This window comes from Onychomys torridus, chromosome 2 (genome assembly GCF_903995425.1).
Source record: "Onychomys torridus chromosome 2, mOncTor1.1, whole genome shotgun sequence".
NCBI lineage: Eukaryota > Metazoa > Chordata > Mammalia > Rodentia > Cricetidae > Onychomys > Onychomys torridus.
This window is the reverse complement of record NC_050444.1, coordinates 111739973-111758851: the sequence shown is the minus strand read 5'-3', so window position 1 is coordinate 111758851 and position 18879 is coordinate 111739973. Positions and strand designations below refer to the sequence as shown.

Here is an 18879-nt window from a genome sequence, read left to right as displayed (position 1 = left end):
TGTTAACTATTTATTGAAGAGTTACCATTAACCAAAATGGATGTATCAGTGGTACTTGCACTCAGAATTTTGGCTCTGTCTCCATCTCTAAATCAAGAATAAATGCCAGACTGAGCAATTGGTATGCCCTAATCATTTCATTAAATGTTAATGTTCCTTTGAATGATGTTTGTTAAACCAATTAAAATACTGTTCTAAACATTATGCATACTGAATTATAAATATTGAAGTGTTATTTCTGCTAATAGAAATTGGGACCCTGAAAGGAAACATAGGCAACAAATATTGTATGTATATATATACACATGCACACATGTGTTTACATACAGAATTTGTTGTAGGTAATTAGTGTAGTAGAGTGGAAAGAAGGTATAAATATATATTTTTTAGCTTTCTTATCTCAAGTAGCTACTTAACTGCACTAAATCTCAAATTTTAATTCTCTGAAAGGATTTTAAAAAAAATGAGATAAAGTATATTAAGGTCCTAATATTAGTTATTCAGTAAGCTTACTTGGACAAGGTACTCAATAAATGTTACCTTTCTCCTGCCTCTTCTCCTCCCTTTCCTGTCCCTAACCTTACACCCAGTACTCTTATTGACATATTAATAAGTAATACATGGTTCCTTCCCATAAGGTTGGTCTAAGAATATGAGGTACTCCCAAAGAGTGTGATGAGGAAAGAGTTTGAACCAAAGGATCAGGAGAAGAATCATCTCAAAATATAGATGGAAGCATTCTAGGCTGGGGGAATTACACAAGCAAAGGTACAGATACAGGAAAATTATTAATATTCTGGGAAAGGTGCATAGTTTGTTCAATTGGAGTGTAGGGGTGGTAGTAGAAAGTACTAGATTATGAACATTACATGATTAACTTCACAGTACACCATGACAGTTATTGCTGCTGTTATTACTTGTTTTCTAAAGATGAAGAAACTGAAGTGTGGAAGCTTCAGAGCTCGACGTGGTCTCTCAGCTGATAATGAATAGAGCCATACATTTCCGCTCCAGAATTTTATGATGTTGACGCATCTCACTTCCATGGTGCCAGAGAGGAAACCTCATGCATGCTAGACAAAGTATACTTTACCACCGAACTTCCCTTTCAGCCTTTGGAATCTGCATTCTTGATCATTGCATGGTGGTGTCTTAAGTTATAAAAGGAAATTCAGCCATCTGAGCCCTTGAAACTAGAAATGAGGAATAAAGACATGGAGTTTTTTGAAACTTGATGACTGATACCCTTGATTAAAATGGGCAAGTCTGGAGAAGAAACACATTTTCATTTTGATAAGGCCGTATATTTTGACATAATTTTAAAAGTTATTGCTCAAGATTTATTAGTAGCAAGGAAACAATGCATACTGACTTGGTTGATCTTGTTCTCACATGTCCATAACTGTTTTGATTTCTTCTGCATCAGTAGCTGATGAACCCTTTGATTGGCTGTTTTGTTTTAGCATCTGTCTGCTGAGGAGTTGGCAAAAAGAAGAGAAGAGGAAAAGTGCAAACCTATTAAGTCTTCAAAAGTTTCCAAACTACCAAAAAGGTAGAGTGTTATGTTATAGAATGTATTTTCTTAACTTACCACACATGGTTAGAAAAATATATGAAAAAATAACTGATAGCTTCATTAGATACTTTGTATAATATATACGAGGTAAAATACTTTTCTTTTTTCCTTGTGTGTGCAAGAGAGAGAGTGTTTGAGTACACACGCATGTGTGAGCCTGAGGTTGATGTCAGGAACGTCCTTTGTCCTCACACCTTATTTATTGAGGTATAGTCTCTTTATCAAACCCAAAGCTTGTAGATATGGTTGGTCTTCCTAGCCAGCTTGCTATGGAGACTGAAATTACAGGTGGGCTACCATGCTCACCCAGGATTTGCATGAATTCCTGAAACTCCAAACTCAGGTTTTCATGCTTTCAAGGTGAGCACTTAACCACTGAGCCATCACCTTACCCATTTACCATTTTTTAATTGAAAAGTTACTGATCACATTTTGGAATTATTTTTTAAATTACTTTATTTCACTGATTATCAGTTTGAGAACTTTGAACTGGTATTTCAGAGTTCTGGCTCGTTGAGTTTTGGGGATTACCTAGGGGGCCTGTGTATAAAAGAAGTCCTTCAACCCTAGACATGGTCAAACAATCTCTTTTTCTTGCTGAATTTTCACAAGTTGTTTTGAAGTTTCTTGTTTTTAATGTGATATAATCTGAAATTTTTAATTTGTAAAATGTTTGAGTACATTGAATTCCTTGATTTTTCTAGGCATCTTAGTTTCTGCAGCCCCATCAAGTAGACTTTAGTTTTCGCCTATCACTTTTCAAAGCAATATATTAAGAAATACTGTAGTAGTTGTATTTCCTTGTTAGGACTTGGTTCCTTACTTAGAAACTAATTAAAACAGCTAATATTGCTTGCTGTGTTTTAAGTACTTTTTTTTTTTAATTATGTGCACATAATCCTTTGCAGTGCGAGCATCATGCCCGTTTTACCCTTAAGAAAACTGGGTGACAGGGTTGGGGTGAGGCCCTGGGTTCGGTCCTCAGCTCTGGGAAAAAAAAAAGACAAAATAACAAAAAAGAAAACTGGGTGACAAAGAAGTGGCCATGTAGTATTTGCTCATGCTGCCTAGTGTGGAAACTGATTAAGCCCAGGAATCCTTAGACCTGGGAGTGTAACTCAGCACATTGACTGTTTCTTCTCAAAAATGGAAATTTAACCTTACCCTGGAGGGCAAGTGGACTAAGTTAAAAATCATTAAAAAGCCCAGACTTCTTCCAGGATTCATACATTTTATTTTCTGAGTCTGTGTGTGAAATTTAGCTTAATTGTGATTTTTAAGCTGTTTTGTCTTGCCAGGAACCTTTTAAATCCACGCATCTTTGTACTGTTAGCATTGACTCATCTGCATTGCAGTAAAGTCACTTTTCTACTATTCATCACCAAATGAAAAGGTCTACTGGAAAAAGCCTCGGAAATCATTATTCAGTCATCTGATATACTTTAACACGGTTAACCCATATGCTCTTATCACATGCAAATCGTAGATATCTTGCTTAAAACTCAGATTTTAAAATGGTAGTGTCTAGTTTGCAACAAATCATTCCCACCAAAACTGACAGTACACTTTACTTATTGTGACATATATTTTTCATGACCATTAATATTGATCATCTATCATTTTTGCTTTTCTAGAATTTTATCTGTAATCAGTATCTAATACCTCTGTTTCCAATATCTACTGTTTGTGTTTTGTCCATTAAGTGTATGTAGCCATCCTCAGCAACCCTTCAAGAAAGAAATGTCAACCTGCTCCTGTTTGTACAGGTTAAGTTCACACACATTCTTCAGACTATTCTCTCTTCAACATCATTTCCACATTTGCAATCTGTCTCAGTCTGCATTGTTATTATTTATTTGCTTTTTATGTGTATTGCTGTTTTACCTACATATATGTAGGTGCATGCCTGATACCTTGGAAGCTAGATAGTGAGTGTTGGATCCCCTGGAACTGGAGTCACAGATGGTTGTGAGCTACCATGTGGGCATTGGAAATCAAACCTTCGTCTTCGTCGTCTTTTTTTTTTTTTTTTTAATATTTATTTATTATGTATACAGTGTTCTGCCTGCATGTATGCCTGCAGGACAGAAGAGGGCACCAGATCTCACTACAAATGGTTGTGAGTCACCATGCCGTTGCTGGGAATTGAACTCAGGGCCTCTGGAAGAGCAGCCAGTGCTCTTAACCTCTGAGCCATCTCTCCAGCACGGACCTTCGTCTTCTGCAAGAGCAGCCAGTGCTCTTAATCTTCAAGCCATTTCTCCAGCTCGAAAACATTTTGTTTGGTTTGTTTTGATACAGAGTCTGATATGTCCCAGAGTGACCCCAAACTTGAGGTATAGCTAAGGATGACCTTAACCATGGATCCTCTTGCTTCTACCTCCCAAGTGCTGGAATTACAAACATGTCCCAACTCACCAACCTTTCTTCTTATTCATTTAATTTAAAGATCTTTTATCTTTATTCCGTTTCTTAAATTCTTACATGTTTTGGGCCTAATAAAACAAAATAGCCTTATAGACTCTTGTCAGATGGCAGTTCCATATGCTACTCTTTCCAAGTTGTGTTAATAGAAACATTTCTGATTGCTTTTCTTTGCATAAACATTCTTCTGATACCTGGAGATACAGCTCAGTGATTAGGAGCACTTACTCTTGCAAAGGACCTGGGTTCAGTTCCCAGCACCAACATGGTGGCTCACAAATACCCATAACTCTAGTTCCAAGGGTTCTGATGTCCTCTTTGGACTGTTGTGGGTACCAGACACACATATACATATCTACATTCAGGCAAAACACTGATACATATGAAGTAAAATTTTATAAATCTGAAAATAATACTAAATTTAAAAAATTATTCTGTTTTCTTCAAAATTCAGTTTTTAGTGGTCAAAACTTTACTTAGTCTTTTTTCTGGTTTGCACACACTTTTGTATCTGGCCTTGCTTAGATTTCCCTTTCTATCTCTTTACATTTTGAAGTAATATCATAGGCCTTTCTGTTTGCTTTAATCTGTTTGATAGACTTGTTAGTTACTCCTTAATCTAACAGCTATTTGTTCAGTCCCCACTGTAGTGACCTACTACGATACTGGTAAGTGTTGGTGCCCATGTGTTTCCTTTGAGACAGTCTCAGTGTAGATCCCTGGCTGGCCCTTGCCTCATGAGTGTGGGATTCAAGATGTACATCACAACACTTAGCCTGGCAAGCTGTTTTGAGAAACTTCTTACCTGAGCTTCTGTCGGGTCTCATGTTGGGGAAATAGTTGTTTCCCCTGAACTTTTGATATCTCCTTTCAGTTGAAGAGCTGTGTCTGCTCACCAGCTCCTTCAGTTGCTAAAGGAAAATAAAACAGCAGAGTTACTTTGTCCCAGACTTCTTGCTCTCTGTCAGATCTAAAAGAATGTGTAGCTCCTTACAAGGGATTCTCTTACTCTAATATTTTTTCATACAGGCAAAAGTTTGGGTTTATATTATTGCTAATTTTTCAAATTAGTGATTAATTTTTTTTTCTTTTTCAGCTCACTTGATCCCTTCCAACTGATACCTTGTAATTTTTTCAGTGAAGAAAAGCAGGTACTTGTTATCGATGAGTAATCACAAATAATGCCCTCATTGGATGGGAATTACTTACTCTTTATCTGTGTGTGTGAGGCATGTGTATGAATGGATTGGACATGGCAGGGTCTAGTAAGGTGAATGAGTCAGGCAGAAAATGAGAGGGAAGAGCAGTTTCCTGCTGGGGCTTTGGAGCTTAGTTGATTTTAAGTCTCATTTGTCCTGAACTTTGATTAATGATGAGAACTTGGTGGGGTGGGTAAGGAGAAAAGGGTGGATATTCCAACTGGGGAGAACAAAAATCTCAGTATTTATGCTATCCCCCTTTTATATTTCAGGAGCCATTTCAGGTGAAAGTAGCTTCAGAAGCACTTTTAATAATGGATTTGGTAAGGATAACCTGTTGTGCTTAGTTATTCTGATTTCTGTTCTTGTATTTCCTTTATTCATTTTTTGTAGGCCTAAGAGAAAATGGAAGACTTATATTTCAGATTTTAACTATTTTCTTTATAAGGATTCTAATTCTTTTGAAGGAAAGCCAGACAAGTGTATGTTTCCATATTTTAGAAAAAAATTAATTTCTATGAGTTTTGCAGATTGTCTACCATTCTTAACCTCTGACCAGTTTCTAATATCTCATGTCTGCTGCCCAGATGACTGAAACGCCACTACATCTAAACTGTGGAGGCTCCTTGGGTGTATTGCCTGTAGACCCTCTGACAGTTGTGTTTCAGGTCATTTTCTACAGAAGGTTCTAGAGTGACTCACTCTGTGTCCTTTGAATGCAGTTGATATCTTTCTTTTTAAGTGGAGATTGGTAGAAGTATTAAGGCAACTCCACATAGTTAAAAGGGGGTTTATTTTGTGGGGTAACTTACAAGTGAAGGGATAGGTTACAGAGTCTGGGAAAGGTGAAGCTCAGTCCAGTGGTGTTCTCTGGAGAACTCTGCTTGGTCTACCTCCAGTGTCCAGGATCCAGGATCCAGGAACCAAGAGAGCCGGCACATCCGGATCTTGGGTCTTCAGGGGTCCTGTCTCAGCTCGGTCTTATAGGCGTGACAGTTACTGAAGCCTCAATGGGGGTGGTACTTCCAGGTCAAAGCTGGAAAGGCTGCCCACTACAGTTCCATCTTCTACTGTGTGCTTCAAAGCTTCCTAGGTAGCCGAAAGGAAAAGGGTGTGGAGTCTGAGCCAGATGCTTAGAGCCCAGCTGCCAGCTCCCTGCTGTGCCTCTCTATTCAGAGCAGTGCAGTTGCTGTTCTGCAGCACTGTTCTATGATTCTTTGTTGACTGCAAGTGTGGACTTGGTCTGAGTCTGTCCTCTTTCTTTTAGCATGCTCATGTCTCTATGGCAGAGGTGATTGGGCTGTTAGGAGGAAGATACTCAGAAGCTGAGAAAACTGTTGAAGTAAGTCTTACTTTTCAAACATTTCAGTTACCAAGTCTTGGTGCCATACCAAATATTTTATGGAACCCAGAAAATACTGATTTTATCTGTATGTATGAGAGTATACATGTATAGGAAATTATGTATTCAGAAGTGACTTAGCATTCTATTTACTGAGCATCTGTTTCCTATCAAGAGAGAGGATTCTGCTAGCCTTGGCTACTTACTACCTTTACCAGTAAAAAGCTACAACTAAGGGCAGTATTGTATTCTAGTGCTTTCATTCTGAAATTATTTTCATATGTAACAGAAATTGTTGAAAATGCCTTTGGGTAGGTGTTAATGGTGCAACATGGAAACTAACCGTTATCATGCCTTTTAGATTAGAAAAATGCTACCTAAGTTCGTAGCCTACAGTCACACTTTTGGAGTTTCTTTAGCAAGGAATAGAATTGATAGGATTTCACTATAAACATGTGAGAATAATCCTTTACAGGTGTTTGCAGCAGAACCATGTAACAGTCTGAGTACAGGACTACAATGTGAGATGGATCCTGTATCACAAACGCAGGCCTCAGAAACCTTGGCTCTTAGAGGCTACAGTGTTATTGGGTGGTACCATTCTCATCCTGCATTTGATCCTAATCCGTCTTTACGAGACATTGACACACAAGCCAAATACCAGGTGTGTTTATACTATTATATACCTACATTTTATAAATTATTACACATCCTCCTGTTGATTTCTGTGAAGTAAAACATCTGTTATTTTTAGCTTTATACTAAGAGTTTTTACATCTGCAATTTTGAAATAACTTGCTTTTTTTCCTATTACATTGGTAAGTATTTGGAAAGTCAACAGTATAGACAGTTTTTTTGTTTTGTTTGTTTTAGTATGGACAAGCTCCTAGAGCCCTTAAAAACTGCCAGAAAAAAGCAGGACAAGACTTATTATAACTGGAATAGTTGGAAGGATTGATACATCTCTTTGTAAAAAACAAGTTGTATTTTTATTCACTGTTACGTTTAATGTGTATTTTCTATGTAGGTAGCTATTTGTTATCACCTTGTTAATAAGAATTACAGTCAAATGATTTGGTATTATAGTATGTAAACACATTTGTGGTACAGGTTTTGTTTGACAAAGACTATTACTCTGTGGGCCTTGATTGGCCTGGAACTTGTGGTAACTCTCCACTCTCCTATCTCAGCCTCTTGAATACTGAGATAGATGTGTACCACCACACCCAACTAATATATGTGGCACTTGTGTTGTTTTTTGTTTTTAATTTTGTACGTTTGGGAGGTGAGGTGCACACTCATGTATTTGCACATGAGCCAGAGGAGAACATTTGCTGTCCTCTTCTGTCACTTTCCATTTTATTCCCATGAAATGGGATTTCTCCCAGAACCTGTAGCTTGACTGGTACCCAGCAGTCCTCCTGTCTTCCCACCCCCTTCCCCAGCACTTAGGCTACAAATTACAGGTGCATATAACTGATTACAGCAGGCTTATGTGGATGCTGAATAGGGGAGACCTGGTCGTCCTGCTTGCATAACTTCTCTTGCATACTAAGTCTTCTCCCTCGCCGTGCTGTATGTTTTTTTAAAGATCATCTCTGATGAAAGTAAGCAGTTTGGGCCTGAAATGAGTACATAAGGCAATTCGTTCAGTTGCTGCTGTTTGGATAGGGCTCTTTTTGTTATCTTTTCTCCAATTAACTATCAATTAGAGCCTTGATAGTTGAAATTAATTAAACTTTTCTTTTCATTGTAGAGTTACTTCTCCAGAGGAGGAGCAAAGTTCATTGGAATGATTGTTAGTCCATATAATCGAAGTAATCCTTTACCATATTCCCAGATTACCTGCTTGGTTATAAGTGAAGAAGTTAGCCCTGACGGTGCCTATCGTAAGTTTCAGCAATAATAACTTCTTACTATTCCTAACCTCAAATCAAAGAACTTATAACTGTAAAACTATTTGATGAGAAAGTGTCTATCAACCAAGGACTCATTGCACGCCAACTAGTTAAACCAACCTCTTTCCTTTCATTCTGGTGTTACCATGCCTTAGATAAAAGGATAGAAATGTGGAGAAATGTTAGAGCAGGCAGTGTATCTGCTGAGCGCTGGAGACATTGTGTTGCACAGGCAGTGTACATGCTAAGCACTGTGAACATTGCATGCCTAGGACGTGTGTATATACTGGGCACTGGAGACCTTGTAGAACACAAAACAGTTCTCAGAAAAATGTTTTCATAAATGCAATCTTGCTTTCTCTGCTGTGGTATGCAAATAAGGAAGAAAAAAAAAACATAGCCCAGCTTCCCATTACCTCCCGAGTATCATAGTTCCCAAAGACAAGTTGACTTCAGATCTCCTGAGTCCCGTCTGTAATGAGAGAGGTCCAGCCCCAAATAACTTCCAGGGTCCATGGAAGAATCTTAACAACCAGCTGGGATTCTAATCTTAGGGATATCCAAAGAATCTACGCACACCGTGCTCTCAGTCCATTCACTTTATTGTTCTAAGTTCTCCCCGTACTCTTCTTTTCAGCTCTCATACTTAGCTCCTCTCTTGCCTGATTCTCTATACTTTTTTCTGCTGCTCTCTTTGTTCTATCGTAGTTCTTCCCCAAGTCTCTGAAGTTTACCATTTGTATACACATACACTCATACACTCAGCTCTGGCCAAAGCAAGGTCACAAGGCTTGAATTCTTTCAGGGTCATAAAACAAGGAGGGGGTGACTTGTAAAAGCCTCAGTGAACTCTTAGAGGGAACAGGGTCAAATGAGAGGGAGAGAGACCTTAAATCAGTTAGGGAAATCTAAGAAGGGAAAACGGGAATCCATATGTAATACTGCATTCCTAAGTGTAGTTAGATAATAAGCTAAATAAACCAAGGTGGCAGGAAAAGGAGTTAAGGTTTTGTTAGTGCGAGGTTAGCTTAGGGCAGCACTTTCCTATCTACTGGCGGGTTGAGCCCAGGACATGCTTGTTCCTTGTCTATCTAAAGGCTGTGAATCCACAAATTCAGACATGTTATAATACTATGTCCTTGGATATCCGAGAATGTCTCAAATGAGATATTTTTGCCTAGACACTTAACACTGACCAAATGCCTGCCAATGAAGATAATTGCAGGAAGACAGACCTCTAAGTTTATGTTGGAGAAAGGAACAAAAGACCTAGTTGTGGGAAACAGGTTTTGACTGTGTGACTATTTTTCACACATAGCTGGGGGATGTTGTCCATATACCCCACATGTATAGGGGAGGGGAAGTTGTGCCCAATAAATGATCAAGTCAGTCACACTGTTAGAAGTTCTTGAAGAAAGAATCGAATAGGAAGGCTACAATAGCACACAGGAAATTCACTGCAGGAAAGAGCTAATACATTCAAAAGCCAATATCACCAAACTCAGCCTCCACCAGAGCCCCTGGCTCTAATGGGTCAGCCTTGTCAGTGCCAGGTGAGTTCCGGCTTCATATTTCTGTGGCTCACAGCACATCTGTCTCAAGAAAGAATTAGTTTGACGTAGCCAACTACCCTACTTGGTTTCTCTGGGATGTGTATCTCCTTGTGGCTGTTCCACAGCAGACTAAGAAAGGCAGTGTAGAGGTAACCGTCTTATTAAATAAGAAACACAGAGCCAAAAGCAGAGTTAAAAGCCCAAGGTCAGAGCAGTAGCTGAGAGCTGAGACTTAAAACAGACTTTCTTACCCTTAGCTGCCACTGTCGTCCTTCCCCTCAGAAAGAGACCTACTTCCTGTGTATCTGTCTTTTTATTGACTTTCTATTCTGCCTTCTCATTGGTTGTAAACCCAACCACATGACCTCGTCACTGACTGTCTATACAGACCTCTAGGTCTTCTATGGTTGGTATTGAGATTAAAGGTGTGTGTCTCCATGCTGGCTATTATATCCTTGAACACACAGAGATCTGTCTGTCATGGGATTGGGATTAAAGGTGTGCGCCACCACCGCCTGGCTCTTGCTATGGCTTGCTATTAGCCCTGACCCCCAGGCAACTTTATTTATTAACATACAAATAAAATCACATTTCAGCACAAATAAAATATCACCATAGGCAGGGAGGGAACTTTGTAAGGAAGTGGTTGTAGACTCAGATTTTTTTCTGGTTGTAGTTCTATGTGAACTACATTTGCAACAATCCCTTCCTTGATGAATCATGACATCTTTGACACATCATACTGTACTCATTTTTCTATCCCACTTCCAGCATGCAGCCTGGCATAAAGTGGATTCTAAATAAATGTTTGCTTAATAATTAATTTCTCTTTATTCTTAATCATCTTTCTTTGATGCCCTATCCTTGGTAAAAATCTTCTCAGCTCGGTTGACTGTTTGTTTTTTTATAAATCTGCATTACTTTTTCTGCTTAATGGCCACTTTGGCTTTTAATGCAATTTATTTATTATTTGTATATCCTTAGTACCAGCTAATCAGCACTATGAATTTTTATTGAATAAATACTATCAGTAGTAGTCCAGAGTGCCCTGCTGAGTACAGCACATAATTCACATAAAATTCTTTACCTTAACCAGAAAGCATCACAATAAACTTGTCTTCACTTTAAGTCAGATCTGTCTTCTGGGTTTGTCATGAGTCTCTATTCTGATCATATCTAATACAGTTATTTGATACTGGGTACATGTGACTATTCACAATTTAATTCACTAGAATTTAATAATTTCAAACTTAAGTAATACTGTTTCTGGCCAAAATGAAGTAATAACGACTTTTTTGAAGCAACCAAAATAGTAGGTAAAATATACAAAACAGTAGTGTTTTATTTAGAATATAACTCAAGACTGTGAAGGAAGATAGTTGCTAAAAGATGGGAAACAAATCAGTTAAGCCCAGTTGCTATCCTTTAGTGGCCCAGAGGAGAGACACACAGCCTGGTCCTGGCAAACTTGTGTGAACATGATGGAGGTGAGGCAACTAAGCTACCAAAGAACAGACTGCCAGCTTATTTCAAAGTGAACTCCAGAAAGTTGTAGAAGACACCCCCACAAGTAGTTAGCAAAGTATAGACAGCACATGTTTGTGGAGAGACTAGCAGAGGCAGGAGACAGCCACTGGGGAGAACTGCAGTCTGAACGCCTGTAGTTTCCTCAGTTTTAACAGGAATGCCGCCTGCTGAGGCCACATTGCCATGGGCTTGATGACTTGTATACTAGGAAGGTGCCATGCCTTGCTTTGCCGAGAACAGTCCTAATTTGTTGCTGATACTGCCCTTTCCGCTTAGAATAATAAATGAGCTGCCATCCTGCCTTGGATGGTGTTTTTCACAGAGCTGTTGGAAAAGGAGATTGGAGAACTAGTTGATGAAAATGTGCCTCTTTACACTTCTCTAGGTTTACCTTACAAATTTGAAGTCCAACAGATGTTAGAAGAACCACAATGGGAATTAGTGTTTGAAAAGACAAGATGGATAATTGAAAAATACAGGCTTTCTCATAGGTATGTGCCTTGGTTTGTGATGGCCCCACATTTACAGTCTTTCTCATTAAATTGAATCAGAGAAAGCAAAACCTAGATTTAATACAGAATCCTAATATCTGGCATCAGTGACAGTCTCCTAGCAACCAGTTGTGTGTCTGTCTCATCGGTTTCTTTTCACGTCTTCCTACAGCAGTGTCCCCATGGATAAAATCTTCCGCCGGGATTCTGACCTAACTTGTTTGCAGAAAGTAAGCTGCCTTCAGTTTTAATTGGTTTCATTACTCAGATTCCAAAGCTGGTGTTCTTGGTGTGTTTTTCACTGTACTGTGGATACATTTTCTGTTTCCTTTATTGATTTACTTTGTAAAATTAATGTGTTTTATTGGCTGAGCTTATACATAGAAATAATACTATTTTAGAATGCATTTGTCATTGTTGACTGATACATTTCTTAGTGGGGTTACTATTGTGTACAATGAAGAACCTTTAATCTTTCTTTAAAATTCATAAGTACTATGTTTCCCTTTATTTATTTATTATGTACACAGAAGAGCATACCAGATCTCATTACAGATGGTTGTGAGCTACCATGTGGTTGCTGGGAATTGAACTCAGGACCTCTGGAAGAGCAGTTGGCGCTCTTAACCTCTGAGCCATCTCTCCAGCCCCCTGGCCATTTTTTAAAAATACAGTATAAATCTAATTTACGTTTAAGTGGTCATTGTGCTCTTTGTCCTTGGAAAATAAGGATTTAGGTTCCCCAAGCACCCCCCCCCCCATACACACATACACATACATACTCCTGGTAAGATGAATAGATTGTCAACACTCTAGTTTTGTATTAGCCATTTGAGGATATTCTGAAAAAGTGAATATATTAAGTTCTTTTTGCTACCTTTTGCTATATACTGTTGAAAGATCAATATGTGCATCTCCAATAAAACTGGTAGAGAACTATATACTTAGTTCTTTTTTCATTCCCCTTCTCTGTCTCTTTTCTCTGCTTGATTTTGGGGCTGGGGCTCACTCAATTCTGAGCTGTGCATGTGGTCACCAGGCACTGTACTTCATCCCTAGACCCACGGGATGTGCTTCCTTGTTCTTGCCGTTTCTGAGTCTTTAGAGATGGGCTTGGTAAATGTTAACTGCCAAAGGGGCAAAAATCCTAGATTTGTCCAAAGTAGAGAGCATTGCTTGCATATGTTTGTGTCCTATGGAGTTGTAAGGGGGCTAAACTTAACCTTCAGCAGTGATTCCAGGCTGAGATTGTTGAGAACAGTGTCTCTCCTTTGAGAATTAAGAAATCTGAGGATTAAGAAGAAATTGTAATAGTTATGCAAGCCCTCTTAACACTTAAGTATTTAAATATAAAACTTTTCTTTTCAACTAGCTTTTGGAGTGTCTAAGGAAAACACTAAGCAAAGTAAACAACTGCTTCATTGCTGAGGAATTCTTGACTCAAATAGAAAATTTGTTCCTTTCCAATTACAAAAGCAAGGAAGAAAATGGACCGGCTGAAGAGAACAGTACAAAGGAGTCATTCTTATAATTATTTAAAAGTAAGACGTTCTGTTTTAATCTTGGCATGCCACTAAATAATTGAATTTTTTTAAAGGAATATAACTTTTTCTTTTTTTTTTTTTTTTTGTTTTTTTTTTGTTTTTCGAGACAGGGTTTCTCTGTGTAGCTGCACCTTTCCTGGATCTCACTCTGTAGTCCAGGCTGGCCTCGAACTCACAAAGATCCGCCTGCCTCTGTCTGAGTGCTGGGATTAAAGGTGTGTGCCACCACCGCCCGGCATAACTTTTTTTTTTCTTTTAATCCATAAAATTCTAAACTTTTCCACATAAATAATGGGAAAAGGAAGAAAGATAGGCTGGTTCTCATGGAGTAGTAATCAAGAGTTCTTATCTATGTTAAGCAATGTAATAGACTATGAAAGCTTGAGCAGTGATCAGCTTTACTGTGTATCTAGCTTGATCAGTAGACTGTGTCTAAGTTTTCCTTCTTCTCTGAAGTATTCTCTTTTTCATTTTGGCATCTTATCTCATTAGAAATACTTATTTTCTTTCCATATGCTCTGGTGGTGAGATTTGTGTTTGTTATTTGGATATACAGCTTATGTGTGGTGTGAGTTAATGTTGAAAACGTCTGACTACTAAATCTAACAGCATGCTATAGAGTGTCAACACGGGCATAGGGAGAGGATCTTTAAACATTCAGACAAGAGAACAAAGGGGAGAATAACCAGTTTTCAGTCCTGTGTATTTGCTTTAGTTTTAGTGAGTAGTTCTGTACATAGTCAGCCTTCTCAGTGATTTCAGCAGTAGATGATTGCACAAGTGAAATCAGTAGCTCCAACTCTAATTACAGTAGTGTGATAAAATGTTATTGACCTGGACTTGGCAATGTAACCCTCCACCTAGCTTTTTTCCCTGCTGTCAAGAGAAAGAAACAAATCACAATAAAGCTTAAATCAGATGTTGGAGTTTTAGAAACAAAGAGATGCCATCTGGCATTTTACATATTTAAGCTAGTTTCATACTCTCGGAGTAAGAAATGAAGGCTAGTAAACTTTCATGGAGAGGACCAGCTGGTGTATTTCTGTTAGCTGGAGAACTGCTATTTGCCCACCGTCCAGGCACAGTTTTGTTACCTTGAAACTGAGTTAAGACTTTTCCTTTTTTGTTGTCGTTGCAGTTGTAGCAAAGAAGAGGGCAGCACTGGATGGAGTGGCCTCATGGTCTTAGGTGGCCTGAAACTGATTTGGGCTGTGTGACTTGAAGAAACAGAGTTGGCTGTCTCTGGGCCTCCAGTGTTATTCCAGCTCTGATTTTTTTTTTTTTTTTTTTTTTTTTTTTAGGTTGCTTCTCTGGAACTTCATTTTAAGATTGTACAGTTCCAAAATTAATGTGTATTTTTTAAAGAAAACTAGTAGTTCTTCCATTTCCCTGTATACATTTAATATGAACAATGAAACATACTTTGTAAAATCACCTTGATGTCTGGAAATATACAAACTCCCAAAGCAAAAAATCAGGAATCCTGAGCTCTCAACCCAATTTGTACCAGCTTTGGTATGTGACCTGGTCACAGTCACATGTCTGAAATCCAGGTGTCTCAGTTGAAATTGAGAGAGCTGAATTGTATAACTTGGTGTTTCTTCAAGCCCAGAAGGTGACGAAAGTCGACAGCACCTCACTCTTTCATGCCCCCCTTCCTCCTTACCTGCGTTTTCATAGGCTGTTGGAATGGACCTAGGAGCGGATGTTGATTAACTTTCTTGATTGGTGTTACCCTAGAATGTTGTTGAGTTGTTAGAAGTTCTTTGTCAAATATGGGTTTTTCACAGGCCTGTGGGTAATGATAGGTACTCCCCTAAGCTAAATTGTAAGGACTTAAAAGATGGCAAGAGGCAGAGTGTAGGGCCCTGAGAACACAAAGTTTTAAGCAACTATTTGAGGGTCTATTTTTCTGTCTATAGAATACATTTATAATTCATCTTATGAAATACTTCCAAGTATAGAGAAGTATATATACAAAGCACAGATATATCAAACCTACTGTTAAGAAAGTACTTCACACAGGAATTAAATTCTTTACCAGTTGTGTTTTTGGTTGTTTTGGGGTTTTTTTGTTTTGTTTTGTTTTGTTTGAGGGTTGGGTGTGGTTTTTCAAGACAGTGTTTGTATAGCCCTAGCTGTCCTGGAACTCGCTCTGTAGACAAGGCTGGCCTTGAATTCACAGAGATCCACCTGTCTCTGCCTCCCTAGTGCTGTGATTAAAAGGTGTGTGCTACCACCACCTGGCTTTCCTGACCAGTGTTAACAGCATAACGATTTATCGTTTGTCTCCTGTCTGTTCTCCATGTGGCTTTCTTTTTCTCTTGTCATAGTGTCAACATGCTTTGGCAACTGCAGATGACTCCTATGCTGGCCTTGCCAACCTTGACTTCCTGAGAATAGTTAGAGCCAAGGCCTTAAAGAAGCACAGATGAGTCTGGAACTAAGGAGGCATGTAACACAGAAGTTGATGAAGCAGGCTCCTAAAGAAAAGCCCTTTAGGAAACAGTGTGTGTAGAGATGGAGGACTGGAGATACCTGAGACCCTTCATCCCAAGTTCTGTCTTTTTGGCGGACACAACTGTAAAATAATGATTTTAATTTGTTTCCTGTTCTGATTTTATAAGGAAATTTAATAATGGTACTTCTATATTATTAGACAGTGTTCTTCAAAAATAATACTCAAGAAAGCAAAATCAGGCCATCATTTAACCTTGAACCATTCTTCTCCAGTCCTTTTAAATGGCCCAGAGCTCCCATTTCTAGTTCACAGCTCATGAGCACTTTTGCATACTTGGACCCCTTCCATAAAAAACTTAAATTTATATTTTATAATTGTGTTTGTGTTAAATGACAATATTCATATTTTGAATTAAAATATTCCTTTAATCTAAAACTTGGATTATTTTTACTAATAAAATTAAGTAAAATGTTTGTTATATGCCCTGGAAATCTGAGACACTGTGCCTTATGCATGGGTTGCCTTGTCTGTATTCAGAAGGTGCTGGAAAATGTGGTTAGTGTTCTCTGTCTCCTTCCCACCACCTCTAGGTTATCTGTTGTCACTCAACCCAGTAGCACTGTTTCTATTCTCACGGGCCTAGCCATCTGAACTACATTCTTTCCCATCCTAGCCAGAACTCAGGGTATTGCTTAGCACCGTTCATTCTTGGGAGAGAGGGACAGAGACTGGGGAGTGGAGGTGGGGAGACAGTAGTTAGACGTTAGTAGATAGATAGATGTTTTTATTCTGGTGCCTACTTTGACAGCTTGTGCCCTGCCTCATAGGGTGAGGTCCCTTTATTTCTTCCCTTTCATCTCAGGCCCTTTTATTCATCCATTCTCACAGCTCATAGGTATAAGATTTTTTTTGTTTTTGAGCTGAGGATCGAACCCAGGGCCTTGTGCTTGCTAGGCAAGCACTCTACCACTGAGCTAAATCCCCAACCCGGTATAAGATCTTTATATCATTTGCTGAAAGTGATAAATAGACCCAGTCAGATTTCCCTGCAGTTGTTTAGGACTGGCTCAGGCTTCTCCCCAGAATGTTCCTCCTCCCAGGCTGAGGAGTAGGTGAAGTCTGTGACAGGCAGACTGCAAGCACATTCAGCCTCTTCAATTTTTAGGACAAAGAAAATGTCAGCCTCAGCATGCCAGCTCAAGCTGTCATGCTTTTTACTGTGTATATTGCTGGGTTTGAGTGCAGTGGAAAAGCTGATAGAACCAATATGCCCAAGAGTGCTGCTCCGTCCTGTGCCAGCAAAAGCCACCTAATTGACCTCCTGCTTGTCCCACACACTTGTATGTCATCAGCAGACATCCCACTTGAGCTGGTCGACCAGATTTTCTTTTTTCTTCTTTCATCTCTACCACCGAGAGACTTTAATGGTGCCATGTGGTATGGCATGAAGAAAGTACTTCCACAGATGCACAAAGAAAAGCACACATTTTGATAAACATGTACTCTTATCAGCATTAACAAACTTAACATAAGACATTTGATCTGCATCTCCACTTTCCTATTCTTTAATAATGCTCTTATGACTTCATATATTTTGTAATATACCCAGAAAAAAATCACAGTTAGGAGAATAATGTACTGTATCTAGGTTATTATTTCCTGACCTTTTCTGAAAAGGTTTTATTTATGCTTTCATTTCCTGAAATTTTGCTTTCTGGTATTTCTTCTAAGCTACCTCATTCCCTTAGTGCCCCCACTAGATCACAAAAAAAAAAAAAAGCATCCAATTAAAGGGTTCTAAAGGAAACTAAACTTTAAAGGTGAAATTAAATCCCAGCACCTGGGTGACTTTTATTCCCCTCCTTTGGTGTTCTGTCATATACTCATGAGTCCCAGGGAGAATACCTGGTTTGTTTTCTCTGAGATTTCCTAGTAGCTTTCCAGGAATTCATTAAGTGTTCTCACAGTTCATATTCCTGTTTCATATATTATCATAAAATTGAGCCTATGTGGTAACACATACCTTTAATTCCAGAACTCAGAAGTAGAGGCAAATGGATCTCTGAGTTTGAGGCCAGCCTGGTCTACATAATGAGTTCCGGGAACAGGACTGAATAATGAGACCCTATCTTTAAAACAAAACAAAACAAAGAAAAAATTGTCTGCTTTAGCATATGGATTCTAAAATTGTGGTTAGATTTTAGCATGGTTTATGCAGATGAGTCATTTGCCTTTAAATGTGTATAGTGGAGTTGACTTGCAGAGTTATATATAAGATACTGCATGACAGTTTATAAACTTGTTGCTGTTTTCCTACAATAGTAGCAGTTTTTGTGAGTTTTTTCACTAGTTTGCATTTTACAGTGTCCTATAACAATATGAGTTAAAACTATTTGTACATTTAAATGTTATGCTACATTGTATATATCTACATTAAGAATATTGTAAATATCAGTGTTTGTAGAATTATGAAAGATTTTCCCCAAAATATGAACTCATCTTTCCATACTTGTGACATATTAAAAATACTTAATTTTAAGCTTTGAGATATTATCTCACAATGAAAGCTAAGGAGAAACATGCTACCACATTGATGTAAATAAAAATTTGAAAATAAAACAGGTGGGTTTTGGTGTCTTTGTAAACTATTAGCAATGTATGTATTGAACTACAAAAAGAAGGCACTGTCTTAGTTACCTTTCCATTGCTGTGACAAAAACCATGACAAAGGCAACTTACAAAAGAGAGCATTTAATTTAGGGTTCACACTTCTAGAAGGTTCTAGAGGGTTCATGACCATCAATTGTCAGGGAATATAGCAGCAGGCGTGGCATTGGAGCAGTAGCTGAGAGCTTACATTATCT

The 18879-nt window shown here is 38.4% G+C and overlaps 1 protein-coding gene across 6 annotated transcripts in view; it reads left to right on the top strand.

Moving 5' to 3' along the window:
• The window catches only part of Mysm1 (Myb like, SWIRM and MPN domains 1), a 39744-nt gene extending 22780 nt beyond the window's left edge, over positions 1-16964 (top strand). For 4 of the 6 annotated variants that reach the window (XM_036177766.1, XM_036177764.1, XM_036177760.1 and 1 more), the window contains 10 exons: positions 1464-1552; positions 5097-5151; positions 5472-5522; positions 6467-6541; positions 7017-7205; positions 8298-8430; positions 11905-12010; positions 12183-12240; positions 13383-13551; positions 14693-14814. In XM_036177766.1, coding sequence (XP_036033659.1) covers positions 1464-1552; positions 5097-5151; positions 5472-5522; positions 6467-6541; positions 7017-7205; positions 8298-8430; positions 11905-12010; positions 12183-12240; positions 13383-13541 — 915 coding nt within the window. In that variant the 3' untranslated portion in view covers positions 13542-13551; positions 14693-14814. Of the gene's footprint in view, positions 1-1463; positions 1553-5096; positions 5152-5471; positions 5523-6466; positions 6542-7016; positions 7206-8297; positions 8431-11904; positions 12011-12182; positions 12241-13382; positions 13552-14692; positions 14815-15887 lie in introns of those variants that run through there. The other 2 variants (XM_036177761.1, XM_036177763.1) reach the window with 2 other exon arrangements.
• Positions 16965-18879: the final 1915 nt, after the last annotated feature.